At 39.6% G+C, this 27,257-nt stretch overlaps 1 protein-coding gene and 1 long non-coding RNA gene across 12 annotated transcripts in view; one reads left to right on the forward strand and one right to left on the reverse strand.

Annotated features, from left to right (window-relative positions):
• Positions 1 to 5,890: 5,890 nt before the first annotated feature.
• STAU1 (staufen double-stranded RNA binding protein 1) overlaps positions 5,891 to 27,257 on the forward strand; it is a 32,501-nt gene continuing 11,134 nt past the window's right edge. For 2 of the 11 annotated variants that reach the window (XM_075768972.1, XM_075768976.1), the window contains exons 1-7: positions 5,894 to 6,066; positions 11,829 to 11,895; positions 16,447 to 16,723; positions 17,530 to 17,654; positions 19,658 to 19,814; positions 21,410 to 21,548; positions 22,306 to 22,471. In XM_075768972.1, the coding sequence (XP_075625087.1) occupies positions 16,531 to 16,723; positions 17,530 to 17,654; positions 19,658 to 19,814; positions 21,410 to 21,548; positions 22,306 to 22,471 (780 nt within the window). In that variant the 5' untranslated portion in view covers positions 5,894 to 6,066; positions 11,829 to 11,895; positions 16,447 to 16,530. Of the gene's footprint in view, positions 6,067 to 11,828; positions 11,896 to 16,446; positions 16,724 to 17,529; positions 17,655 to 19,657; positions 19,815 to 21,409; positions 21,549 to 22,305; positions 22,472 to 27,257 lie in introns of all 11 variants that reach the window. The other 9 variants (XM_075768966.1, XM_075768974.1, XM_075768975.1 and 6 more) reach the window with 7 other exon arrangements.
• Positions 17,650 to 27,145, reverse strand: LOC142604168 (uncharacterized). The gene is made up of 3 exons (XR_012838060.1): positions 27,014 to 27,145; positions 26,190 to 26,550; positions 17,650 to 17,966 (listed from the first exon to the last, which is right to left on the reverse strand). It is a non-coding gene; the product is annotated as an uncharacterized LOC142604168 (long non-coding RNA).

The raw sequence follows: 27,257 nt of genomic DNA on the forward strand, positions 1-27,257 counted from the left end.
TCTGCTCTGCAGCTTTGTCTTTTTTCCTTGGATAATAGGGAGAACAGTTCTACAGAGAACTCGCAGACCTTTTTTTGCTATCAGCCTCAACCAGAATTAAATTGGTACTGGTGGTCATGTAACAGCAATTTGACGTGCTACCTTTGCATCTATTCAAGTAGACAGTCCATTATGCATGTATGCTACATAACCTTGTGCTGAAATGGGGTTCTTCAGCACTGTGCTCTATCAAGGGGCTCGTATTAGACCATGTTAGTTCTGCAGTTCTAAGCAAGATTTCTTTAGGGACCAGGTTGCTGAGATATGTGAGCAAACAGATGTTTCTTACTTTACCAGTACCAACGCAGATGGAACTGGACAGGATTTACAGCAACAAGTCAGAACCTTTTTGTTCCAAGGTAGCCAAAGAAAAATTGGCTCCTCTGAATGGAAAACTGTCAGTGACTCTTGATGTTCACTATCTTGCACTTCCTGCAACGTGTGACTTTTTTGTTGTTGGACAGACGTTCCGTGTGAATAAGTGCCTAAGTGACTTCGGATCAACAAATACTAGTGGCATACTTGTCCTTTAGTTCACTCAGAGTTGAGTAACTTAGACTTTGTAGACATGGCTGTGGCACTGTTAGTGACGTGTTATTTAGTCCTGACATATTCTGCAGATTTCATAAGGCATGCGGGTGTTTGTATAGAGCACTTACCCTTTCAGGGAAATGAACTTTTCAAGTGTACTGCAGGCAAGCAGATGCATCTCTGTGTCTACAGGCAAATGTTATTGGCAGCACCCTCACCTTCATTTAGGTGGAGACCTTGTTGCTACTTCTGACACCTCCTCTTCTCAAGATTCAGAAGGCAACGCAATGTTCCAACTATAGTTATCTGTTAATTTTAGTGGAAACTGATGCAAGCAATGTTGTAACAGTTTTTCGCAAGATTGTTGAACTTCTCTAGGCCACCCTTCAGTATATCCCTTCTTAAACACTTGGCAAACACCGTTTCTTTAGAAAGCTCAGGCTGGAAACATCTGGTGTCAATGGATCTTCTGCAGACTTGGGAGTATCTCATTCAATGTTAGACAGTTAACTCGTGCCCATCACCTGAGATCTTCTTTTGAAACACTTCTGAAAATAAGTAGCCAATTATCCCTTGCAGCTACTAATGGTAAATTATTCAAATTCAAGAGGAAGAAGATTGCTTGTTCCTTTTCGAGTACGAAATGGGCAAAGGGCCACCTGTTTTGGGATCTTTTGACACCAGAGAGTTCTAATCTACTGTCCTTTTTTGGAGCCTACTGACTGACTTGTGGCTGTCAGCTTCTAACTAACCTTCTGAGGCTTTTGTAGCTGAAGAAATACAAGATTGTTGGTTTAAGGAGGAAAAAAAAAAAACCACCATCACCCTCAAGACCAGTACATATTCTTGTTTTCTTGGGTTGTGAATGGGCCACAGTACTACCAGCATTCCTGCAATGGTGGCAGTGCATACTAAAGCAAAGTTCTATCTCTCTATTTCTTCATATAAATACATGCTAAGATAAGAGTCATCCTCTCGGTGAGCCAGACATTGCATTCTAAAAATTGTCTGATGAGGCCAGAACACCTTCTTTCTCTCCACTGACTTCTGCTTTCAGAAAACTGGATTTTCTTTAGGCTCTCAGTTGCTTGCTGGAATGTGCCTTCCATCAGGCTGCACTACTTTGGTTGTTGCAAGTACTTTTGTACTCGTTCCATGACCTTTCCACGAGCACAGCCTTCCCGAGAGCTGTAACGTTGTGGGGAAGGGGTAGACCAAATCAGAGCTGTCAGAGCACAAGTTGACCTTAAGGCATCCTGTGAGATTCCAGCTCAAAGCTGGTCACAGCAATCTATTGTTTACAGTTCTTCACCCTTCCCTGAAGTTCACTCATTTTTGTACGTTTTTTGTCAAAAATACTGCTGAAATGGTGAAACATTTTGACGAAACTCTGGAAGAAGTTTGCAGCACAGCATCTGTACACGTGTGCTAACTGGGATAAAACCGGCGTGGCTGTGGCAGTGTGGAGATCTAGGCATCCAACTGTATCTAGTGGAGTGGATTGTCTCCCTGACAAATAGAGTGGACAGGAGTTCATGGAAAGCTGGTTTGGACACAGCTATACCCTGTGCTCATGAATGGCTTTGGCGCTTTTCTGCTCCCAAAGCTCCCCATGTCACACCTTGATTTTTATCTTAAAACAACTTAATCCTTTCTTCACAGAAACAATAGTATTTCTCAATACCCGTTTTGCAGATTCTGTCAACAAAAAGCTGAAAGAAGAGTCATGTATTCTTTTAACCCTCAGCAGTATTACAAGGATGTTTTCTCCTGTTTCAGGCATTTCCTTTTAAAATTGTGCAGTTGTTAACTGACCGAGATGTGCTCCAGGCAGGACTTCTCTCTGAACGTTTAAATCTATCTGTAAATCTACCTAGCTATCAGAAAGTAGGATAAATCTTTATTTCCCCTTAGCTTTCTACCCTTACTTATTTAAATCAAGTCATTTTTGCCTTTACTATAGTTTAGAGGAAATCTGAGGTGTTCCTGGGTAATATGGGCTATAATAGTAGTTACCAGCTAGTACGTGAAAAGCTTGGTGGCTTCTGTTGACACCTAGTTGCAAAGTGACTATAGGCTTTAAAATTTTCTCTCTAAATAATAATCTTCTAATTCTCATGAGGTCAAAGCTTATGCTGGACTTACTGTATTGTATTCAAGATGAGAACAGAAGAAAATACCTTAATAATAAAGGAATAAATCTTAATAGAAAGTAAAAGGTATTTTGTTACAAATGAGTTAACATGTCAGAAAAGCAGAATAAAGGGGGTTTAGCACAGCTAGTTCATATATTTAGCTTCCTAGTAAAAAGTTTCCATTTTCAAAAGCTGTGAAGAGAAATTCACACTCTGGTTTTGTGCCTGATATAAGGAGTATTTTGAAGTAATTATTTAACAAAGAAAATATATTAATAACAAATATCAGATTTCTACATGAACATCTGAAAATACTGTAATTACAGTACTGCTTCCTTTGTAAAATGAACTGTAAGTTTCAAATACTTTACAAATTATTATTAGCTAGAAATAGGTCTCTGTCCTTGTTTAAGCTTGATGCATAAAGAAGAGTGGAAAAGTCTCTTGTAATGTTTTCAAATAATTAATAATCACACGTGTACTGGAGGAGTAAATATCCTTCAAAGGGAAAGACAAACATGTTGGGTATTTGAGGTGGTGTGCCAAGTGCTCCTCGGACTTTTGAATGACATATATATTTGCTTAAATTATGGTCAACTTTGTAATCTGGCTGTGGATACTTTTTGTCCCAATTGTGCAGATTTTACACTTATCCAGAAGTCAATTTTCTGGAAAAAGAGAACATAAAATTGAATTTTTAATGTAAGTCAATCTGGGGGGGAAAAAAAGCTAGCTTTGTCATTCCCTGTCTCCACCTAACTTTCTACGAAAAACCTGCACAAATGTTGTTTCTGTTGCAGACAACATGAAGCCTTGCAGTGATGATTACACAACAATTGAAACGTCATTTCCTTCTGAAATATAACTGTTGCTGGCTTGGAATAATTAAAGCATCTAACAGCACATATTATTATGCAACAGACCACGAGAACATATGAATAGATGTTTAAATGTGATATGGGATATATATCTATATACTTATATTCTGGAGAATGTCTTTTAAATGCTATATTGTCAATTGATTTTAAGTGTACGATGTATTTTCTTTATGGTATCTTTGGAATCCATATCAGTATTAAATACAGACATGGAGCTTTAGGTATATTGGTTTTTATTTCTAATTTGGTTTTGCTGAAATGTTGTAGTTATGATTCTCCCCACTAAATATGAAGGCTTTTGTATTTACATGTATTCGGTCAGTAAATGTTGTGGGCTGGATGCCAAATGATTTTGCTGGACAATGGCAGAAATTACTGACTTGCAGTTTAATGTTGCCATAGGGATTAAATGCAACCTTGTAACTTAAAATGTATTTTTACCTATTAAGAAAGATAAAACATTTCTAAACCAAAAAGTTCTCACACTATCTTTTTCTGACAGAATGGATTGACCTATTCTAGCACAACTGGGGACTGTTTAATATGGTACTGTAATTTTTGCTAGCTTCTTTGCTAGTGCAGATTTGTCATAAAAAGCAGTTGTATTGCTTTAAGAAATCACACAGGTTAGGAAAAGCATTGTCTTTAAAATACTTAATTAGAGTTAAGTTTAGAAAAATTAATGATGGCATTTATTTAAATCTTGTAGGGCATTTCAATTGCTACAGTGACCAGGAAGGGAAAGTTGCGCTATGTCAGAAGTTCACTAGACAGCTATATACTACTGCTAATGTAGTTTTCACTCTTCTTTCAAGAGCTACGGCATCTGAAGCAACACAACAGTATTTAAAGGCTCGAGTTGTATGGCAAATCTAAAATTACTAGAAATTATAGACTTTAGAAGTGGCATGCTGGAATTTTTGCTTTCTTAATGCAAAATACATTCATATGTTGGTTTTGACTTAGCTAAGGTACATGGATTCACTCCAGGTCATAATTTCAAGAGTCCAGCAAAACCAATCACGGAATCACCGAGCGCCATGGTGAAGATAGAGGCAGGCAATTATTGGCAGTTGGGGGGGCTTTGGGAAATGGAGGGATAGACACAAAGAGGGAAAATTAAAGCTGCGCATAGAAACTAAAGAGATTTAGCTTACATGCCTTTTACATTCAGATGTAGATGTGGAGTTTATATGCAATCAGCTGCAGAGTTAAATAATGCAAGTTCTGTGCAGCTCTACTCACAACCTGTGGAATTTTTTCCTGGCCGATATTTGCTCAAAGGTTTTTGCACGTACGTAGTTACTGGTTTTACTTGTCTATCTTCTGAGGTTCAACACGATTTTTCCATCCCAGTCATGTATTTTGAAATTTGAGGATTTTTTTTTTTAAATACTGTTTCTCAGTTGTGTTGGCTGACATTCGCTATTAACTCCTTATTTAAAAACAACTTTACTCTGATGTTTGTTTAATCTGAATGCGCCCGTGTCAAACGCAGATACACCTTTGGCCTTTCCCTGTGAAGGCAGACCAGGCTTCCCGGCGGAGGGCCAGCAAGTTCTGCGTTTCCTCCGCTTCAGATTTTCCTTTTCGCAGAAATGCCGCGATGGGAGTAGGAAATGGGGATTTTATATACGTGTCTTTGCGTTATCCGGACACAAGCGGAGCACAGAGGCGGGTGGCGGGGCCGCAGAGGAGCCCTGTGCCTCGCAGGTGCGCGGTGCCGGGGGCGGTTGCGGCGCGTACCGCTGTCTCCCCGCGGAGCCGCCGGCCTCTCGCCGCGCCGCGGGAGCCTCGTACGGGGCCGCTTTCCCAGCAGCGCACGGCGGGCTGTCCCCGGGTGGGCTCCGCGCCCGCGGGGCCGCGCACACGCCATCGGCCGCGGCCCGGCCGTGCGTGCGGGCACTCACGACGCCCCTCCGCTGCCCCCCGAACAGGGCCCTCGGATCGCCCTCGCCCGCCGAGCGAAGGGGGTGCCGGTCCCCGGAGCGGGAGGTAGACGGGCGGGGAGGGGGCTGGGCCCCAGAGGAAGGAGGCCGCGAGCAGTGGCGACCCGGCCCGACCCGCTCCCTTTTCTGGCGCCGCCATCTTGGCGGGGCACGACGGGAGCTGTAGTCCCCCCGCCCCGAGGCGGGCTGCGGCTCTTCCGCCGGGCACGCCGGGACTTGTAGTCTTCGCGAAGGAGGCGGTGCTCCCAGGCGGCCCCCGCGCTCACTCGCTGAGAGCGCGGAGGGGGCGGTACCCGCGGGGGCTCGCCCGCTCTCGATTGGCTATCCTCCCGCCCCGCCTCCCGGCGCGGTGCGTCACTTCCTCCCCGGCCGGAGCTGGCCCCGCTCATTCTCTTTAGTGTTTGCCCTGTGCCCGCCGCCTCCCTCCGCTGCCGCGGTCGCCCCCCGGCCCCCCCCCGGGACCCGGCCCATGGACTGAGCCGCCCGCTGGCCCGCACCACCAGCCGGCCCGGGAGCCGCAGCCCAGGCAGCCAGGTGAGGGGGGAGGCGGCCCGGGCTCCCCCCGGCGCCGAGGCAGCGGGGCGGGGGGTGGCGGCGGCGGCGGGGCCTAGCGGGGGCCGCGCCGAGCCGAGCCGTGCCGGCGGGGCTGTGGGGAGGGGGCTGCCCCCGCGGCGGGCGGGCCCGCCCCCTCTGCTCCCCCTCCTCTCCCCTCGCCGGCTTCCCCGCCCCGCACGGGGCTTTGCCCGGCTCCCGGGGGCGGCGGCGGGCCGGGTGAGCAGCCCCCGGCCCTGTCCCCACCGCCTGGCGGGGGCCCGGCGCGGGGGAGCGCCCGGCGCGGGGGGGGAGTGGGGCAGGTAGCGGCGGGCGAGCCGCGGGTCCGTCCCCGCTGAGCCTCGATGGGGCCGCCGGCGAGGGCTGCGCGGGCCCCAGCCCGTCCTCCCTGCCCGGGCGGCCGCGGCGCCCCCAAGCCTGTGGGGCGAGCGGTGGGGGCGGCAGGTGACCCGGCCGGCCCCTGCGAGGGAAGTGACAGCGGCGGGGCCGGGTCCCTGACCGCCGTGAGACGGGGCTGGCGGCACCACCAGGCACCCCAAGCGCTCCAGGCAGGTGACGTTGGCAATCCTTCTCTGCCCAAAATCCCCGATTCAGCGCGGAGGGTGACAGTGGTGGCTCCGGCCCCCCCAGGAACAGGGGTTGGTGGCAGCACGGCTGTTTCGGGCTCTCTGAACCCCTTGGAGAAAGTGGCTGCAGCCATCCTGCTTCTCCAGATTGGCCCGAGTGGGTGACAACAGTCAGATACTTCTGCAAAGTCTCAGGGGCACATGATCTCCTGAGACTGAACTAGACGTGTCTGACTGTTGTGATAAAAGGTGTAGGTACGGTGACAACAGCAGGAGACGCCCCCAGCCTTCTCCTTGTACAGATTACAGTGCAAACACCCAGACAGCTGGTATTAGCAGCGTTAGCTTTCTTTCTGAACACTGGCATCATCACACTTTCTCCTCGTTGCCCGCTGGGTTTGGCAGCCATCACTGCACTGGCCTCACTTTTCACTGGTTTTTGATCACAACACTAGTTTTTCAGGAGATGTAATAGCAACAAGTTCCTTTTAAATCTTTACACTGCTTCTGTCTGTCCTAGGGGTTATACAGGGTTTGATGCATTTGGGTTGTCCGTCTAGGTGATACTGTAGCTTGTGGTGTTGACAGCCATTTTTCTGATTTATTCATCTGTTGGGTATTTTTGTAATTGCTTTCCTGGGAGGTTTAAGGCAAACCTGGGAGGAACATCATTTGGAATGTAAATGAAGGCTAAGTGTATATATAGCAGTGAAATAAAGTATCTGAATGAAGTCCTTTGTCTGCTTTTGGAATAGTATATTTATAAAATCTTCTTTTTTCTAACTTGATCATGCAAGTGTGCTACATAGTTCCCTTGCTCAAACTAGCAGAAGTGTATTTTTTTAAATACTAGTGAACATCAAAACTTGAATTTTAATGATGCAGCTATAGTATGATGTAATAAAGCGATCTCTGATTTCTCTATTGATCATCTCATATATGCAACAAATTTGTATGCTCAAACTTGCTGAGATATTCACTGGATGTCTGTCATATCTTGATGAAAATTTAAAGAGCCAATTAGTTGAATTTTTTACCTATTTTCTGATGCTGGATCAGAATCTCATTTCAAACTCTCCTTAAAAAATGGATGCAAGATACAATTCTTTTTCATTATTGTTTTAAGCGGCCACTCTTTCTTTGTTTGAAATTTTTCATAACATTTATCATTAAACATTTTTTCACTGTCAGTACCAGTTAGTCAAAGTATTAGGTATTTTGTGGCAAAATTAAAGTATTCATAGGTTGAAATAAATGTGGGATACTGTAACTGTACAAAGTCAGAGCAAAAGTGAAAACTGGTCTGTGCCTTTCAGATCCTACTGAAGAACAGCAACTTTATTCTGAAGACATATGAACTTTCAAAAAAAAATTCTTTTAATTGCTTTGCCTAGGATCCTTGCCGAGGGGTTGATTATTTTATTAGAGTTCTTGAAGATACAACTGGAACAATAGAGGAGATCTGTGTACTGATTACCATGTTAACCATAATCAGTGTCAGTGGGCTTTTTTTCATGTGTTCTACTGCAGGAAAAAAGATTCATTAAATATTTTGTCACAGTACTAACTAATTCAGCTAGAAGTAAGCATTTATCTTTATTCATGATTGACTTACCACTTTCTGGTTTATTATTTTGCATTATGTTTGAAACGGTCTGGTTTATGTGTACATCTGCGAGTTCCCTCTTTTCCTTCAGATTTTACTTTCAAATTTTAGCTTTTCATCACCTGTTTTCGTATTAATAATCCATGTTTTAGCTCCCAAACTAATTTGCTTAATATTTAGCATTTCCACCCTTGAAAATTCATCTTACCAGTACTCAAAAAGAGCATGATCTTTTTCTACAGTGAATGTTGCCTTGAGATGTACCTTCTCTTGCCCAAATACTATAGAAAAAGATTTATCTAAGAAGAGAACATTGTTCAGCTAGTGTTTCACATTTTGTGTAAATAGCCTTAAGTATGTAAAATTTGTAGTCTTTTTTTCTCTTGATTGCTAGTGCATATTTATTTAGACTTTCCAATTGTAAATAGTTAGAAGTTGTTCTTAAGCACTTGCAGCAGTCAAAGGCTTTAGAATTTTATGCTATATATTACAAAACTACCACTGATGTGGTTTTTTCAAAGGTATATTAGGAAATGAGCCATTTCAACAAACCTCCTAAAATTTGTGGAAATTTATTCTTCCTCAGAATGGTTGAGAGTGGGACAAAAGAGCCTCAGCCACCACATATGAGTTATTTAAAACTCCTTTTAAAAAAGGTGGGTGAGAGGGAATCTTTCTAACCAATATTTTGTCTAGGTAATGAATGCATTGTAATATTCCCTGGTCTGCAGACAACAGGTGAAAATGTTGTTGTTGAACAGTGGGTCTGTCTTTGATGTGACCATAAATCCTGATCTGAGCTGGGAACATTGCCTCCTCTGTTGGACCAGCTCAGCGGATGGTTCCTGCGTGGCAGATAAGCGCTACCGCAATGCTGTGCATTTCCCCAAATGAGGGTTGGTTGCTGTTGAGTGGCAACAGATGTAAAAATACAGGTGACAAAGGGTCAGTGAGTAAATGTTGTGCATTCCGCAGTTGGTTTAGTTGTTTCAGTTCTGCCTAGCCTCCACCTTGGATACCTACATCCTTTTGCAGGGATAGGACTTGGGGTTTGTGTTCTAGTTGCTCGTCTGTGAAACAGGGATAAATGAACTCTCCTGCTTTGAGAACGGAATTTGTTGTTGATAAGGAACAATCTTCCTTGCTGTGTAACTGAAGGGTCAGTAACTGTTCAAATGCACTATGTTAGGAAGCATCCGCTTTTCAGAAAGAAATTAATGCTTAATTTAAAACCTCATTTCCTATAGCTAAAACTTTTTCTTGGATGTTATGACATGATTTTTAGTTGGTGATGTCAAGAAGTCCTTGTAATTTGAATTTTGATGGTTTTATCTGTTCTGTTTCTCACTCTACTCAGTTCTCGTTCCATGAAAAGCCCTGCCTGCCTGGTGCTGGTGGGTCATGAATGAATGCAAAGAAACTTGTAATGGGGTGCACGTGCAAGTTTGTTACAAGTAGCATAATGAGAACATCACAACTTCCAGCCTTCCAAATGTATGCATCCTAAGGAATAGGACACCTTTCCATATTCTGGTCCTGACAATGAATAAAACCTATTTCTTTGAGGATTTAGTCTTTCTTGTATTTTAAAGTAGTTTATCAGAGTTCAGAGCAAGTCCGCGGTAGGACCCATTTGAGATCCTCCTTTTTGCCAAACCTGTTGTTTAACAACAAGGCTGTTGTCTTCCTCTGATAAGAGACGGAAATGTGCTGTTACAGACAGGTACCCAAGAGTCTGTTCGCAGTCATGGGAATCCGGGATGGGAGGGACTCGAGGGAGTGCAGTAGTCCATCCCTGTGCGGTGTCAGGTATGCCAGCCTTATTCTAAATGGGTATTTATCAATTACTTGAAGTTTGCCAGCAGTGAAGTCACCTCTATCACCCAAAGCAGTATAGTTCATTGCAACCATTACTATCAGAAAGCGTTTTCTTGATGCCCTTTTAAGCCTCTTGCCTCTAGTTCTGTCACTTTAAGCATGAAGAAGAGATTATTCTTTTCCACTCCAAAAACCTTTTATGTACTTGAAGACTGCTGGTTGTCAGGCCCCAGCCAGCCCTCTCCGCTTCAGCATATACAACCCCTAGACAATAGGTTATATTTTTCTAAAGCTGAGTGGTTTGAGATTTTCCTACTTTTTTTCTGCTAACTGGATCAACATCTGTCTTGAAGCATGGTACCCACGTGTGGATGCAGTGCTCCAGCTGCAGGCTCAGTGACACTGAGTACAGAGTAGGAGGACTACTGCAGATATCTCTCAGGCTATTTTTCTGTTTCTGCATCTCACTGCAATGATTGCTTTTTCTAAAAGAGTCTGTCAGCATTGGCTTGTGTTAGGTAATGATGTTCTGTTGGTTGTAAGTCTTCTCCCGCTCTGTGAGTGTCAATTGGTGGGTTTTCACCATGTGTTTGATCAGCGCTGAACCTTGCACCTGCTGAGATTAAGTGATGTGAGTTGAGCCTGGTTAGACCACCAGACATGGCTGGAGAAAATTCAGTTGTCTTTATACAACTTGGTTTTGATTCCACCTGGGAGTATTATCCATTTCCTTGTTTTCCAGGTGCTTAGTTAAGCCTCCAGAAAAAATTCTAGAAGAAAAGCTGGACTGGTAGGACTGTAATCCTCTTGTCTCCCTTCTTCACTCTCCAGTTAAAAAAATAGGCGTGATGTCCTCCTTTTTCAGGCTCTGTAACCTCATCTGTTCTGCAGGACTCCTCCAAGATAACTGGTTACAGTTCTAAGGTTCATTGAAGGATTTTGAAATGGCTGTCTAGTAAATTCAAGAGCTTGTTTATCTACATCCACTTCTAACCTTAATCAAGATTGAGATCTTACCCATTTTGTTGCTGGTAGTAATGTTGCTAGCATCTGCATGCAGTTGGCTTTAGTCATGGAAAGGAAGGATTAAACACTTTGTGCTATATTTGTAAGCAGAATAAAATACATTTTGATTTCCATTTAGAGCAGTCCATGCAGTGGCAGGTTTTGTATTCAGTACTGAAACAATTTTATTCTAAAATGGTTTTAGCTAGGTTGAAAATTTTTTATATGCCTATTTATGAGTGAGATCATTAGACTGGAAATGTAGCCAAAAGGTAAAATTTATATCAGATTTTTGCAGTTAATAGCTGCCAGAGTTTCTCAGGTTAGTGGCTTGCTTTTGGTTTGGCTTTGTGAATTAAAGGTCTGGGTCTAATTTCAGTAGCTGATCTCTAGGGCTGTTAGGAAGAAGGTTAACTTCTACAGAACTGGAAGCCTTACTACAGAAAGAAAATTTGCAAGTGACCCTTGTAATCCTGCAAAGAGCACTATTGTGAGATTCCACTATTTGTGCAAGAAAAATCACTGGGGTTTGGGGAGGGAGCAAGGCAAGAAGATTCTTGGATCAGGTTGGAATTTCTGCTTGGAAAAACATAGCTCTATTGAGCAGTTTGGTGAGAATTTAATGGTCATACAAATTCTTGTCATCTAAATGGGTGAGGCAAACTCAGTGTAGTGGTGAGCCATTTACTACAGAAGATCTTTTTGTAGCTTTAGAAAGCAAAATGCTAACTCTGTCTTTTTCCTTTTAGGCATTCTCCATCATAACTATCCTATTCAGAACTAAACCCAAATCTTCACTGTCTGGATCTCCTAAAGGTACAGGAAACTTACTTAAAAAATTGAAGTTTCTTACCTTTTATTTGCATCATATTAAAGAAACCACAAGTTGTGGTAAAACATGATTATCCACAGGAAGTGTCTGGTTTTTGTTTGATCCTCTGGCTTCTATCTGCAACACCTTTGAGAATTATGACACAAAAAAGGCCCAAGAGTACTTTTATCTGAAAGTACTACATTCTTTCTTTTAGAGAGGAAGGTTTTAATTTGGTTTTGGCTGAGTGGACTGAGACGGTGTTCAGATCTTTGCGTTTGCTTGCCTTTTGGTTACCTTAGTGACTTCTAAGCTTTGCATTTTGATGTATTCAAAATTTCTGGGAATATTCCAGGCATTGATGCACCAAAAGAAAACAAAAATGTAACTGGAGTGGGGAACAGTGCTCTGTCATCTGAAAATCCATCTCTTTAAGTTTATTATTGTCCATAGGTCATTGAATTTAAAATAATGTCTGAGATAGCGAAAGGTAAGTGTGGAAGGGTAGGAAAGGAGCAAGTTACATGATTAGCTGCTGGCTAAGATGATATGAGTAAAACATTTGTTCACCAATCTTTCAATGTTTGTGAGTGGTTTTAAGTTCTATCAATGCCTTGAATATTGTATAGGGGTCAGTTATTTGTCCTAGTATTTGTCTTGAGAAGTTTGAAGTAGCTAACCCCCGATTACATGGGGAAATCATCCAAAATACTGGCATCTCTTTGTTTCTCTATCCACTGAAACAGCCCTTCTAAGTTGTTAGCCTCAACTTCGTAGATTATGGTGCTTTTTCTTGGATAGTTAGGATTTTGTAAGCCTGTTATAGGGTAGAGGGCATATTACTTTGTAAAAGCACTATAAACCCTTTTATAATCCAAAAAAACCCTATTATTAAATGTGCAGTGATGGACAGTGTGTTCTTATACCCTAGTGAAATACTTCATGCCAGTCAACTACAGTATCATAAGCTTCACAGGTAGCTGAAAAAATAGAAACAAAATTCCGGTTTGTTTTGTCAGACTATTCTTTGAAGTTGCTTGTCAAAGCATGAGCTAAATATTTTTTGAAAGAAAACATAATATATATGTGTATATATAAACTTGTAAGGTATAATCTTGTAAGTTACTACCTAGTGTCTAAAATTGTCAGAAATTTGTAAAGTGGAATTTCAACAATTCATGAGATGTGTTTAATGCCTACTTTGCTTTGGTTCTGCCTGAATTCAATCTAATGAACTCTGAAATAGTTCTGAATTGGTGGTAACTCAGGATGTCGATTCAGCTTTTCATCTGAAAATAAAAACATGTGAGATTGTAGAAACAAACCTTATATTCACTTAGGTTAAAAATGATACATTCATTGGAAAAGTTTTATTTTCATTGCAATTCAGTTCTCTCCCTGATAAATTTCTGTTCAGCTGTGGCGAAAGACTGGTGTGCCCAGGTACTCAGCTACTTGAATGTCTTGGGGAGAAACCTTGAACAGCTGTGTGTTCTCCAGGTTTCAGATTTTTATTTCAAGTAAAGATTTAGCTTATTGACTCCTTAGATTTCTTTTCTGTTAGGCATGGCAGCTTTTCCTTCCTCTGCCTTTAGAAACAGTCACGGAAAGGAGCACTCACAGGATCCTGTTGAGTACATCTTTTCTTTCTTGCTAAATTAATGACTCCAGTGGCCAGGTACCTGTATGGTTACTATGGTCATCAAATCATGGCTGCACTTGCAATTGCAAAGTGTTTTGGAAAAAGGGTGGGTGGGATTGTTACTGACTTACAGATGTATGAAGTGAGCTGTGCTTAAACTCTTAATACTTGGTTTCTTGTGAGGTTGGAAGTCTTTTGGGTTCCCAGAAGGTACACAAAGGCTGAACTCTTCCGGTTTGTTGTAAGGTTTGGGAGGACATGTCGTGAATTCCAGCGAGGTGTGCTTCAAACTCTTTGCTAGGTCCTTGCTTAGCCCGTTTAGATGTGACTGAGCAGGCAGACTGCCGAAGAAGTTGGGCAGTTGGTCTTTATGGTGAGAGTAAGCAGGTTATGAACTATGAACACCTCTGCAGTATTTTTTTTTTGTCTGGTCATGAAATGTGGACAGCTGAAGTCTATTCAAAATTGGATCAGTTTCCAAAACTTTATTGTTTCAAGCACTAGGATGTGACCTCAAGTCTCTACATATTTTTGTAAATAATGGCTGAATTGTCTGTCCTGAATATTACTCTAACCAGAGGTGTTTGAATAAAAGCTTTTTCAAGCTGAACACTGATGGTTATAACTCTTGATGGAGACAGAGCTGTCTCCAGACAGAAGCAGTCTGAGCTGTATGGCTCTGAGATTCTATACTGCTCTGCAGTAAATACAGAAAGTGAACTAATAATATCCTTGTCAGGGACTTCCTTTCTTGGAGGGGGGGGGGGGGGGGGGGATACTAGGAAATCGGTATACTGTTCTCTGCGTTTGTATGGCACCACTTTAATGTATGGATTTTGGAGCTGAAATTCCATGTTCCCTAAAACCAAGTGATGGCAAATAAATGAGGGGCAGTGCCTTGCTTTAAAAGCAAAGTGCTTGTGGGCAGAGTTTTCTGAGAAGAATTTCAGACTTCCTTTCCAGCACGATCTGAAAGATCCTGATGTTACTGATTTCAAAATAAAAATGTTTGATATCGTCTGCTCCAAATGTGTGGATTAGAAACTGTTTAACTTCAGTTACTTTGAAGGGCATTGCACTTCAGCAGGAGAGGGGAATTTTTTTTTTTTTTTTTTTTTTATTGCACTGCAATACTTTATAGTCTTTCCCAGGCAATTATTATTGTTGTATTATGTTTGAAAATGTTCAGTGTTTCTAGTGATGCTCCTGGGAATCAAACTTAGTGATTATAAAATTATTACCCTGGAGTCTTATTCTACATACTTTTCATCTTTGTCTTACAAGTTCTTGGAGCTCCTTTAGATAGATGCCCTAATACCCTTTTCACAGTTCACTTCTGCAAATTTAGTAGTCAAATATAGGATTTGTTTTGAGTATAATCTACGTATTGGTCGTCTGAACTAATTTCACTCTCTAATGAAAAACAAAGTTATCCAGCCAGTGTTAAGATAAGCCTGACATGCTGATCATGTTTTTTCAAAGTAAAAATATCATAGATTTGTTGGTGTATCTGTTGTTTCCCAGTAGCTTCTTTCCTCTTCTCTTATTTAGTAAATGAATAAATAAATCTTTGTATCCAAGAATATATTAACCTAGGTTTTCCTCTTCAGTTTGTTTTGTCAGTAAGTAGCTAAAAACTTCACTCTGACTCATTGCTGCTCCTCTTACATTTGGAAGTCCATTCACAGGTTCAGAATTTGGAGCTTACAGAGCACTAGTGGAGTTGTGTTGCTACTAATAGCTCCCTGGCGGTATCTGGAGCAGTGATTTCTCTTAATCTATAAATTACGAAAGAATAAACCTTCTTTTGCTGCCCGAATAAAATCTATAGGTGACCAGTGTATGCATGCATGTGTGTCTGCCTTTGTGTGTAAAATGCATTTACTTGGTTGTAAAATTTATTTTTAATGAATAAATTGATACGTGGATCGTAAGCAGATATGGGCGGCTGAGCTCTGGCAGCAATGATAGCCTGCAAACTGGCAACCTGCTAGTGTAAATTTAGGTTTAACTGTCTGAACATGAAGATAATGTTGCATCCATGTGTAAGAGAAATCTAATACTAATTTGTCAGTGGAGGAAAGGCCTATCACAGTACTTCACATCGACTGGTACAAGTTCATCGCTTGGAGGTGTTTTTTCTTAAATGAACATAGATGCCTATGTGCACTTTCAACACTTGTTTACAGTGTTGCAAGGCCAAATAACTTTAACCTGATGCTTGAACTGTGACTGAGACATGCTCTGACTTAAATAGAAGTAACCTTCATAAATGCATGTAGCTTATCCTACGTGCATTTTGTGAACTCTTACACCTTCCTTTTCCCAGTCATAGTTACTTTGGCACTTTCTCCTCGAGACCAGTCGTGTTCCCCTCATAAATGGTCAGGCATTCTTCTTGGTGATCCTGGGGGGAAAAAGTATTGTGATTATAATAAAGGGTGCATGCTCTAAATAGTTGTTTTGTAAAGACTGCATTTATTGCTTGCCCTTCCAAGTTAAAAACTTTTAACTTCAAATGGTAGAATGCAAGAAATGTAATCTGTTCATGAAAGTTGCTCTTTGTTTAGTATTGAAGCAGTGGCTATCGGTTTAAGTAACTGCTTTGTAAGTGAATTCAGTGATGGGGAAAACAGATGGGTAGTTGACCTTACATTAGCAAGTGTAAGTAAAGCTTCTATACTACTTCTCTTTTATCAATGAAAGAAATGTGAAACTTAAATGATGGGGCATATAGATGAAATATGCTGTTAAAACTGGATGCGTAAGTGACCTATTGCATACAAAATGGAAACAATGGATGCTTGGTTGAACACTTTTCCCCTTTTAGCGAATGGAGAAATAATTTCAATAGATTATACTAAATATTTAGCATTCTTTAAATAACAATCTTTTTTTCATCTTTACATTTTAGGTCAGCAATTTGGCTTCATCACACTGAGTTTGCCTGCATTCAAAACTGTTTACCTACAGTAATTTGCTCTGGTTGGAAGTGAACATGTCTCAAGTTCAAATTCAGAATCCTTCTGCTGCCCTTGCAGGGAGCCAAATATTGAATAAAAACCCATCTCTTTCACAGCCTTTGAGTATTCCTTCCACTACTAGTTCTTTGCCCTCTGAAAATGCAGGTAGACCTATCCAAAACTCTGCTTTACCCTCTGCATCAGTCACATCCACCAATGCAGCTGCAGGTAAGATTGCCTGTCCGTTAATAAGCGTATATAGTTTGGCATCGTACATTCCTGATGTCTTACACCTACAATTATTTTCAAAGTAATTTTTATCTGTCTGCAGTAGCTTGTATTGAATGAAATCCGTTGCAGACAGAAGCATACTTTCCCATGAAGTTCTAATAATTAATTGAAATGTTCGTAATAGTAAAGAATACTTAAAGGTGTACAACATAGAATTTTTAGAACATTGCTATCCACCTTTTCTATAAGTAGCTTGTTTTAAATATAAAAAATGTGTTTGAAATAGTTTGTTAGTTCTATTATCTTTAGTTCTTTTATGACCAGTTTAATGATAAATATATTGTGCTAATAAAATATAATAAAGTGAATAAAAGGTAATAAATTAAAAAATAGATAATAGGGAAAAATAGGAGAAGGAAGAACAAATTAACTGACTTTTTGAAATTATTCAAAGCAAGTGACAATGATGAACACTCAGAAGATTTGCTCCTTGAAATGTACTACATAAGATGCAAGCTAAATGCAGGAGACTCCTAACTTCATACTGCTGGCTTGCATTTAAACATTAAATTTAATGATGCTATCTTTTAGGCACACACATTGCTCAGAAATCCCTAAGTTCAGTATATTGTCGCCAGTTTGGCTAATGAGCAGAGCTGTCCATTCCAGCAGATCTTTTCTGAGAAGTGGTGTATTGCAGACAACTAAATGCTAAGCTAAAGAATTTTATTTTTTTTTAATTAAAGATTGTAGTAGAGTTCATAGCTACCTGTTCATTTATCTGATTTTATATAATATTTCAGCTCCTTCAAACATGGCAAACCCCAAAGAGAAAACCCCGATGTGTCTTGTGAATGAGTTAGCCCGTTTCAACAAGATTCAGCCTGAGTATAAGCTGTTGAGTGAGCAAGGTCCAGCTCATTCTAAGGTAAATATTCATATAAGTTTCTTATTGCTGCTGTTCATGCTCTTTTATAAGTGGAAAGGCAAAGTATATGCTTTTGGTGCAAGATAATACAGCATAATAGGAAAGGGAAGCTCACCAAAGTACAGATGGTAGGGAAGTGTGAAGCTGTTACATGTGTACTAAAAAAGTTGGTTTCCCTAAGTATGTAAAGGTTGAACTTACCTGTTATCTAAAACTACTTGGCTTTTTTGAAGAGTTATTTGTTAGCTCCATTGTGAGATGCTTGGCTTTGTTTTTATTTAATAAAGCAAGGTTTGTCCCTTGCAGTCTTTGCTAAAAAAAAATAAAAATGTATTAAATACGGATGATCTTTATGAAATCACTTTCTGGTATGACGTTAAGCTTTTGTTCCACATCTTGCCTGTTCTGCAAATTTTCTGTGTTCTTCCTGTGGTGCATTTTAATATTTTGAGATGAATCCCACCAACTCTAAAATAATTTCTTAGTCCAAGTTATCCTGAGATGCAGGAAGATTTATGGCAATTATGTTTCTTTAGGAAATACTACTAAGGAGTTGTAGTGCTTTTGTGTCTGTGTAGTTGGTGAGGTACACACCTGCATTTGTTGATATGCCTGGAATAAATTTTACTACCGAATTTTAAGAGTTGTTCTCTCTTGTGCACATTGTAACCGAATGTTGCCTTGCTGTTGCTCTGTTTTTTCTATCCTAATTGCCTGATATTTGGAAAACAAGGATCTTGGTATATGTTCTTTAATGCCTGAAGTACAGTATGATTGAACAGAACTAAGCATTCATCTGTTCTGGAACAGTTACTTTAGCAAAAGAATCTTTAGTTCTTCACTAGTCAGTGAGAATACAGGAATGCCTAGGGTGGACCAGCATGTGATCTGCATCCCATGTCATGATATTTCTTTTACAGTGTCTCAAAATCTCAGTAATATACAATTCCTTTGGTGTTCTGTTTGTAGGCCAAGAGCGCGTTTTTCAGGAATACAGCAAATGTACAAGCAGTTTATGCTACTTCAAAGAACACTGAAGAAAGGGGGCTTATTATTATTATACTTTTTAATCCTCAGTGAAGATCTTTATTGTATGAGAACTGAGGCCAAGGCATACAAGGAATATGAGCCAGGGATGTGTCTATTTAATCTGACATCATCTCCTTAAGGTGTTTCCCAGAACAATATTTTTTGTATGTTAGAGGAATTGCCTTCCAATTGAATAATGTTAAGAACTGAAATCTTTTGTCCAATATGTGTAATGTCAGCTTCAATGTGCAAATGAGGCAAGGTTTGCATTTACAAAAAGTATTGGAACAACATTCAGAGCATCTATTCACTTGTGTTTTCATTCTGATTGAAATTAAACTTTAATTACCAGGGAGACCTTGGCTTGCTGTTGTCTGATTAATTTGTGAAAATTTAGGGCAATATATATCCTTCCTTATCCCACATACTTAAAAAGAAGTGCCACAGAGCTTTGTTCTATAATCAAATAGACTTGTGCTCACCTCTGGGCATGTAGAAGCTTTTATGGTGCAACGTGAACTTATCTTTCTTCAAAAGATAAGTTTCTTTTCTGCTGAAAAATATCATTGAAAAAAAAACCCACCAAACCCAGATTATTAAGGCAAGAATTGAGTTACGTGGAATAAAAAAGTCTGAATTTCAAGGCTGCTGTTCAGAGTAATGTTGGCATACCAGCTATCTGTGTAGCTGTCACCTCATACACATTGTGTCTTTTGGTTTTTAGCCTGTATGATCTCATGCAGTATGCAGGATAGTTGCTAGCTACAATTATTGTGAAATTCTTAGTTCAGTAATCAGGGAAATTCTATTGATGTCCAAAGTGTTTAAAATCTGGAGATGACGTGGTACTTGAGGAAAGCTTTACCATATTCTCAACTTGTGCATCACTAAAGAATCATTGTTTTGTGTAAGAGGGTTTAATAATGTGAATTCTGAAGCAGCTCGTAATAAAGTTAATGTTTTCTATTTTTGAGGTGTTTACAGTGCAACTGACTCTTGGGGACCAACACTGGGAAGCTGAAGGAACTAGTATTAAAAAAGCGCAACATGCAGCAGCTGCCAAAGCTCTGGAAGGGACAAAATTCCCTAAGCCTACGGCTCGTCCATCTCGTAGTGAAGGCAAGAATCCAGGTATGTGCACAACAAACTGATTTAAAAAAAAAAATACACCTTTCTGGTTTTGGTATGTATTTTAAAGTTGCATAAGGATGAATAAAAACAGTGATTCTGCATATTTAACAATGGCAATTGTCAGGTTTTGTGAGAACATCGTCTTGATTTAATCTTTGATCATTGTAGGCAACATAAAAAACCATAATCATATTAAAAGTTAAAGTATAGGGTTTTTCCATCAAGTCATTCAGGCTTGGGGAACCCACTGCTTAACTTACTGGTTTGTATTGTAACACTTGGTGGAATCGTGGAAAAGATGTTTATCCTAGTCTTAAAAAAAAGAATACTAAGTAAAAAAAAAAAAAATCCAAACAAATATAAACCCCACGAGGAATTCAGTCACATCAAAGAATAATATTCTGCATGGGCAGATGAATGTGTTTGGTAATTCTGATAGGATAAATCAAAAGTTTGACAATAAAGATTTCTTTGGAAATGTAATGTGTTGAGGATTTGGATCAGATATGTACTTCTTTGAAGAGAAATGGATGTTGATTTGTATAAAAGCATTTAAGGTCGTGTTAGCTATGTTTAGGGAACTTCTTACTTTACTAAGATTGCTTTTAAGAACTATTTAAAATGTAAAATAGCTTCACATCTCAGCTGCACATGTGATTGTTTTGCATTTACTCTTAATCACTTGAATGCAAAGCTATTAGGATAGCATTAGTATGTTCAGGAAAGGTTAAAACTTATTTTTGTTCCAGTTTTATTCTGGTATCACCTAAATTCTTTCTTTAGAAACAAATTTGTACAGTCAACAGTGAAAATATTAGAAGCTAGCAATTATTTTGTCTGTGAATCTGTTCCATAATTTCATTTTCTTTTGGCAATTGCCTTATAACAAAACACTGTTGTACTAGAGCGCATGCTGATTTTTGAGCCAGTGAGGTCCTGTGACAGAAAAAAAAAAAAAGACCATTTACATGACTGTTCTTTCTCAAATGAGAATAGTCAGTGAATCAGTTCTTCATCCACATGGTATCTGCACCGAGAGAAGTGTTTATAGCCCTTGGTAGCAATATACCTTCCTTTTGAAAAGGCAAGTTGCAATTTGAAAGTGAAGAGTCACAAAAACCCTTCTTAGGTAGTAGTACTCAGAGTACGTTTGATCATTCTCAGTAAACAACAGAAACAGAAGATATGTAGCATGCCTGTTGATTTAATTTAAAAGTCTTTTTTTGGGAAGAGAAATTTCTGTTCTGCAGACTGCATTGTTAGATGTGCTGTTAAAAATAAATCAATTGGTAGCTTCACAAGTTTAAAGCAAAATAATAAAACCCCCCCAAAACCAAACAATAAAAGCCCCTAGCAAGTTCACTTTTTTGTAACAGGATTTGTCACAACTGTACTAGGCTGCTAATTTAATATACATCATAGAGACTTATTTTCCTTGTGTTCATTAGCATTTCTATTCAGAATTCATTCATGTAAGATACTGCGTAGGGCAGAAGTTGAGCTCGTATTTCCCCATTTGAAACAGCGTAAGAGTTTAGATTGCTTTGGTCCCTTGTGACAGTTGGACAATTCTCTTTATATTCCTTTTTATTTAGACAGTGTAACCCCCACAGTGGAGTTAAATGCACTTTGCATGAAGCTGGGGAAGAAACCTATGTACAAACCTATCGATCCTTATACAGGGATGAGATCCACTTACAACTATACTATGAGAGGTGGTACTTATCCTCCACGGTACGTATTGTTTAATTTTTTGGTTTTGCAGTCTCTTTTCTTTGAACTTCCGCTCTCTTTGTCTGAGTGCTTTGATGCTATCTTTTGAAAACAGCTAAAAATACAATGTCCCTTAAAGGGACATTAAAGCTGTATTCAGCTTGAAGCATAGCCAGCTTGTGAGGAAAAAGTTTTTGATAAGTACACCCCGTTAATATCTGTAATTTGTCTTATTTAAGTTTTTCATTGTTTGTTGGGTTTTTTTCTTGTGGGGGTAAGGGGAGGAAAAAGGGAGCTGAACCAAATGATGAAGTGTTTTTGAGGACATTTGGATATAGCCAGCTTCATGAAGTGAATAGCTAAATATTAGCTAAATATGTCTTGCATTTCCTTTCTGTGTAAAAGCAATAGTGAAGAAAACAGTTCGATGCTTTTTCTAAAGCTATTTAAATTACAGGTTCACTTTAATGAATTTTATGTGAGCATAGGAACTGAGAATTCAAAACTTACTGGACTACCAAGTTACAATAGTTACATTGTCTTTCTCTGTTCTAGTTGGTGAGATACGTGTTCGTACTGTAAAACTGTTGGTACTCTGTTTCAAAGGTCTCTCCCTAAAATCTTTTAGACTTTTAACTCAGAATTTGGCTTTTTAATACTAGTGCTTCAGTGCTGAGTTGTGGTTACTGATATCCAAGAGATTCATTGAGGTGTAACTCATGTTTCTGTTTACTTTGTAGGCCAAACTATTTGCTTATTTAAATCTCTCTCTTTGCAGGTACTTTTACCCATTTCCTGTTGGGCCCTTACTTTATCAAGTTGAGCTTTCAATTGGAGGGCAGCAGTTTCATGGGAAAGGAAGAACAAGACAAGCTGCTAAGCATGATGCAGCTGCTAAAGCACTGAAAGTTCTGCAGAATGAGCCCTTGCCTGAGAAACCAGAGGTGGGAATTGATCTTAGTGCTGTAAGCATAAATTGCTAAGATAAACTGAAATATTGTTGTAGATTTTTTTTTTTTCCTAATTGAGAGGAAAATGACAGTTGTGAAATTTAATTCTGTGTAGCAGTGTTGACCTACTTGTGTCAATAGAAACACTTTGATTTAAAACCATAAATTTCTATGGAACTAGAATTTTCCCAAATGAAGTTATATTAATGCTTTTGCTGTCATATTTTTCCACAGCAATGCTATAGACCTCTGTCAAATAAGAGCACTGGAAGCATAGATAGGAACTAATATCTTATCAGGTACAGATCATATACAAACTTCTGAAGAAGTGTGTAAATGGAGTACTTGCTTTCTAGTATGGGCAGCATAGAAATCAGACGTGGGTTTGCTTCCTGGGCAAAATTCCTACGTGATTTTGGAAAGAGCCATGGAAGTTCTAGAAGAGCAGGAAGTTAATGAAAGTAGTAAACTCATACACACATTTTGATATGAATATAAGAAGCAAATTTTTATCCCTTCATATATTTATGGCTGCCCAGCGCTTTCCATTCCAGGACCCTGTTACTGTTTGGTTTTGGGTTTTTTTTCATGCTTTTTTGTTAAGTTGCTTAGGCAGAAAGTCTCGTTGTGTGCACATAAGTTACTCATAGCTCCTGGGGCTGGTTGACTGCTTGCACCCTCTCCATATGTGTTGGCTGACTGCTTTGGCCAAAGACTTACTACAAAGAGTGTATTTAGTCTTTCCTTTATGGGCTCATTATACCTGCCTGAGTTCTGAGGGCTTGATGTTAGAACTAAGAGCAAGAAATCTATTGATGTACTCCATGCTGGCATCTAGGTCGTGTTGAGGAGGAGGCCATGCAATACAAACCTTAAAGCAAGAGAGACTAGGATGTTGCCAGAGAGGTGAGGAACAGGAAGCAGAGGTTAGACTGATCACTTACAATCTGGGGAGCATGAAAACTTGCTGAATACAGAGTCTGACTATGTGCTGAGAAAGAAGGAAAAAGAAGAATTGGGAAGAAGGTAACAAGGGGTCTCAGACTGGGAAAAAGAAATTACCTGGGAACTACCAGGAACAGCGGAGCCAGAGGACTGAGGAAATGTGTTGTAAAGCCAAGGGACATTGAGTTAAAACTTCCAAGCGTGTTTGTGGGGGAGAGCATTGCCCAGATAATTAAGCAAAAGCACTGGATCTGGTGGCTCAGGGAAGAGGCCCAGGAGGAACTGATTATAGTGGTTCAGGCAACAGAAAGCTCTCCTGGAGGATTGTAGGTGATTGAATGATGGAGGCTGCTCAGAGTCAAGGGATTACAAATGCTGTTGGGGAGAAGAGTGTGATGCTGGGAATAGAAGCCGAAAGAGTGGAGATGAGTTCTGCACTGAAATCTAGAACTGGCGATAGGCAGAGTGTGGTCAGGGACAAGTTGGAGGTCTTCATGCAGGAGAGGTCAAGCCTGAAGAAGATGTTCCTCTTCAATGCAGGGAAACCCCAAATTCCTGAGTATTAAGGACATGATAAGGGAAATACTGTGAATGATGCAAGAGATTGCAAGAAGAGAGAATTATTTTACTAATAAAACAGTTGCAAGCTTGCTGGGAGCTGAATGCTGTCTTGACATATGCTGCTATAGATACGCTGGGCAAGTCACTTAAACTTTCATGAGAAATATGCATTTGTCATTTTATTTTTTTATTTGTGTTTGACTCGTCTGCAAAATGAACAGTAAGAAATGCAGCTATGCATAAGGAGAGCCAACCCTTGAACAGAGGGTACTGTTTTATAGTAAGTACTCAGATAAATCAGATGTTAATTTAAAGTTTGGTACGTAAATGCTAAGTTTGTGGCTTCCAAATATTGTAGTTTTAGGAATGTCTGAGGGAATTGCTGTTTTTCTAACAGTGTTTTGCACTAGGCAAGATGAAGATAAAATAAGGAAGATTTTACCACTAAGTGAGCACTGTTCATTCTTGCATCCAGTGAGGCAGGGTCCTTGAAGGTTACAGTAGTGTAAGATCTTAAGAGATGCTATTGTATGTGTGTATCCAATGGATGCAAGTTAAGATTTCACAAGTAGACATAATCCTGATACTTTCTACCTGTCATTTGATGTTGCCAGTAATTTTCCTTTTAAATGTAGTTATTTTTGTGCATCCCATTTGTGTGTATATATAAACAGAATATGCTTAAGCTTGAACTCTTGTATTTTTTGGGGGGTGAGTAATTTTTTAAATATTTTTTTAAAATTTATTTTGCAAATTTTTGTATTTACAGGATTTTACTCTTGTATTTTTAAATTAGAAAATATTCAGTGCTTAAGAAGAAATCATTGAATAAAATTATTAGACTTTAAGGGTAAGAATGACCATTTCCCACACCTTCTCAGACTGCAAATCTAGAAGCAAGTGGCAGGGAAAAAAAAAAATAATATTAGCTCTCAACTGGACAAAGCCCTGCCTGAACAACACAATTTAATTTTGGAGTCTGCTCTGCTTTGAGTGGGAGGCTGTAGTAGGAGACCTCCAAAGGACCTTCCAACCTAAATTAGTCTGATTAGAGTTAAGACACAGTGACAAAGTTAGTTAGTTTGCATATTCAAAGACAGAGATGATAAAGCATTGATTTAAAGCTTAGAAAACATAGAAAGCTATGCTTTCTAGCACAATTCTTAGACAGAGATTATAACTTTTGCCTGAAAATACTAAAACTAGAATTGCTTCTATGGTTTTTGCCAACTTATTTGGTAAATATCAGCTTTCTTTATACCCTTAATGTGGAAGAAAATAGTCAGACTGCAGCTACGTTGAAATCAATGTAGTTCTAATCAGCAACTCCACTGGTTTTGATCATTTGCTTATAAGCTGTCTTTGAGGAAATGCATGTTGAAAGAGTTCCTAGAAAAGGGCAAAACCCTCATAAAGGAATATATTACTTTTGCAATTTGCTTGGGAGGTTTTTAATCTATCCCTTTTGTTTCCCTTTGTGACTGGTTTTTTTTCACATGTTACGGATGGATTTGAATAACTTGATGAAAGCTGAGAGTAGTAAATGCTTATACTTGTGGTCTTACTCTGATTTAGAGCCATAGATTCCTTGGAGAGTTTAGTGTGTGCACACATGCGAACTACTTTAAAAGCAAAGTTTATAAATCATCTGCCTTGAGGTGTACAGAGAAAGAGAAGGAGGCAGAGCGTGTGTAGGATTATTTTTGATTTATAAAAGAAACTGATCCAGAACTCAGGTAGAGGCAAATAATCGGTAAAATAGCTATAGTCTGTTAATTGTTATTTTGCTATTAATTTACTCTTTTTAGATAAAGGTATTGAAGAAAATTACCTGTGTTTTACACTGTGTGAACAGAGTTGGAATATGTCAAGTATATGCACCATAATATAGCAAATAATTCCATACTATTTATTTGTATTCTCTTGAAAGGATATTAAATGGGAAAAGTCTAATCCAATAAAGAGAAGTCTCAGTCATCTTTGCAAGGCAAAATGTTGGAATTTGAATATATCTGAAATTACAAGGAGGGGAAAAATATTTCTAATTGAAGTGATTGTGCTAATGTTTTGATAGTAAAGGTAGTGACAGATCATTCCTAGAGATGCTGGCAGTAAACTTGCTGTAACACCTAGACTGTAATAAAATAAGACTTTAGTAGTTTAATTTTTTTTTCTGGGTATATAATGCTGTTCCTTTTGAACTTACCAAATACATTTGAAATAGGTTTTAGAATATGATGACCAAGACTTTTGACTCCTGTATTCAATCTTGGTCTTGCCAATTTTGCCTGCATTGTGCCTTCTGCGGAGGTACAGCGTGGTTCCTCTGGTGTAGGTGTTGCCTCCACGTTCCTCATGCAGTCAAATGCACAGTGCATCTACCTCACTCCTGTGGGAGTGGTGCCATCCTCTGGTCTCTGTTTACATACAGCAATCTTCAGGGCTGCAAACACCTCCACGTAGAGGTTGGAGACTGGATGTAGTAGTGGGATCAGCAGTATCAAATGTTATCATTCTAGAAGGATGTTGGGCTATAGGTGCTCTTCTGAAATGTTTGCAACTTGAACCTGAAATACAAGGTCAACCCATAAGAACAGTGTGAAACCTGATGGGACAGTGGGAGGAGTGAAAACCACAGATAAATTTTACTTATATTTTATTCTGAGATGGGAAGAGGCTGCTTTAAGTGGTGGTGGGAAAAAATTCCTTTGTGTTTTAATCTAGCTTTTAGTAACAGATATTGGGGATGCTTGCTACCATCAAAAATATTTTTAATCAATGAGAGCTCTCTAGCATATTTCTGTTGCTCTGATAAAATATTTAAATAATTTTTGTTATCTGATTGCATAACTAGTATTGTGGCATGATATAATTGGTGAAATTGTTGCTATTCATCTTTATCATAATCTTTCCAATATCACTGCTGGACACTTAGTCTTAAAATTTCTGTGTTGCAATTACCATGCCTCTTAGTTTATGTTGATCCCAACATCAGTGAAGACATTTTTGGAATCACAATCAAAATTTTACCTGGAGATACATAGAAGTGCCTGTAGGTAAGCTTCACCTGGCACTGCTGTCCTCCTAGCAGGTGTAAGTTCTCAGAGGTGTACACCATTTGATACAAGGCAAGTTCCTGATAGTATGTTCTTCAGATGAGAAAAAAGTCTGTAGATGAAACACAAGGAAGCATGTTAAAAGACAGGACTATGCCAGGGTCTAATTAGCCATCCTTTTTTCACATTGGTCCCATTCTCAGAATCTTTATTTTTCC

The sequence above is a fragment of the Balearica regulorum genome, chromosome 16 (assembly GCF_011004875.1).
Source record: "Balearica regulorum gibbericeps isolate bBalReg1 chromosome 16, bBalReg1.pri, whole genome shotgun sequence".
Classification (NCBI taxonomy): Eukaryota; Metazoa; Chordata; class Aves; order Gruiformes; family Gruidae; genus Balearica; species Balearica regulorum.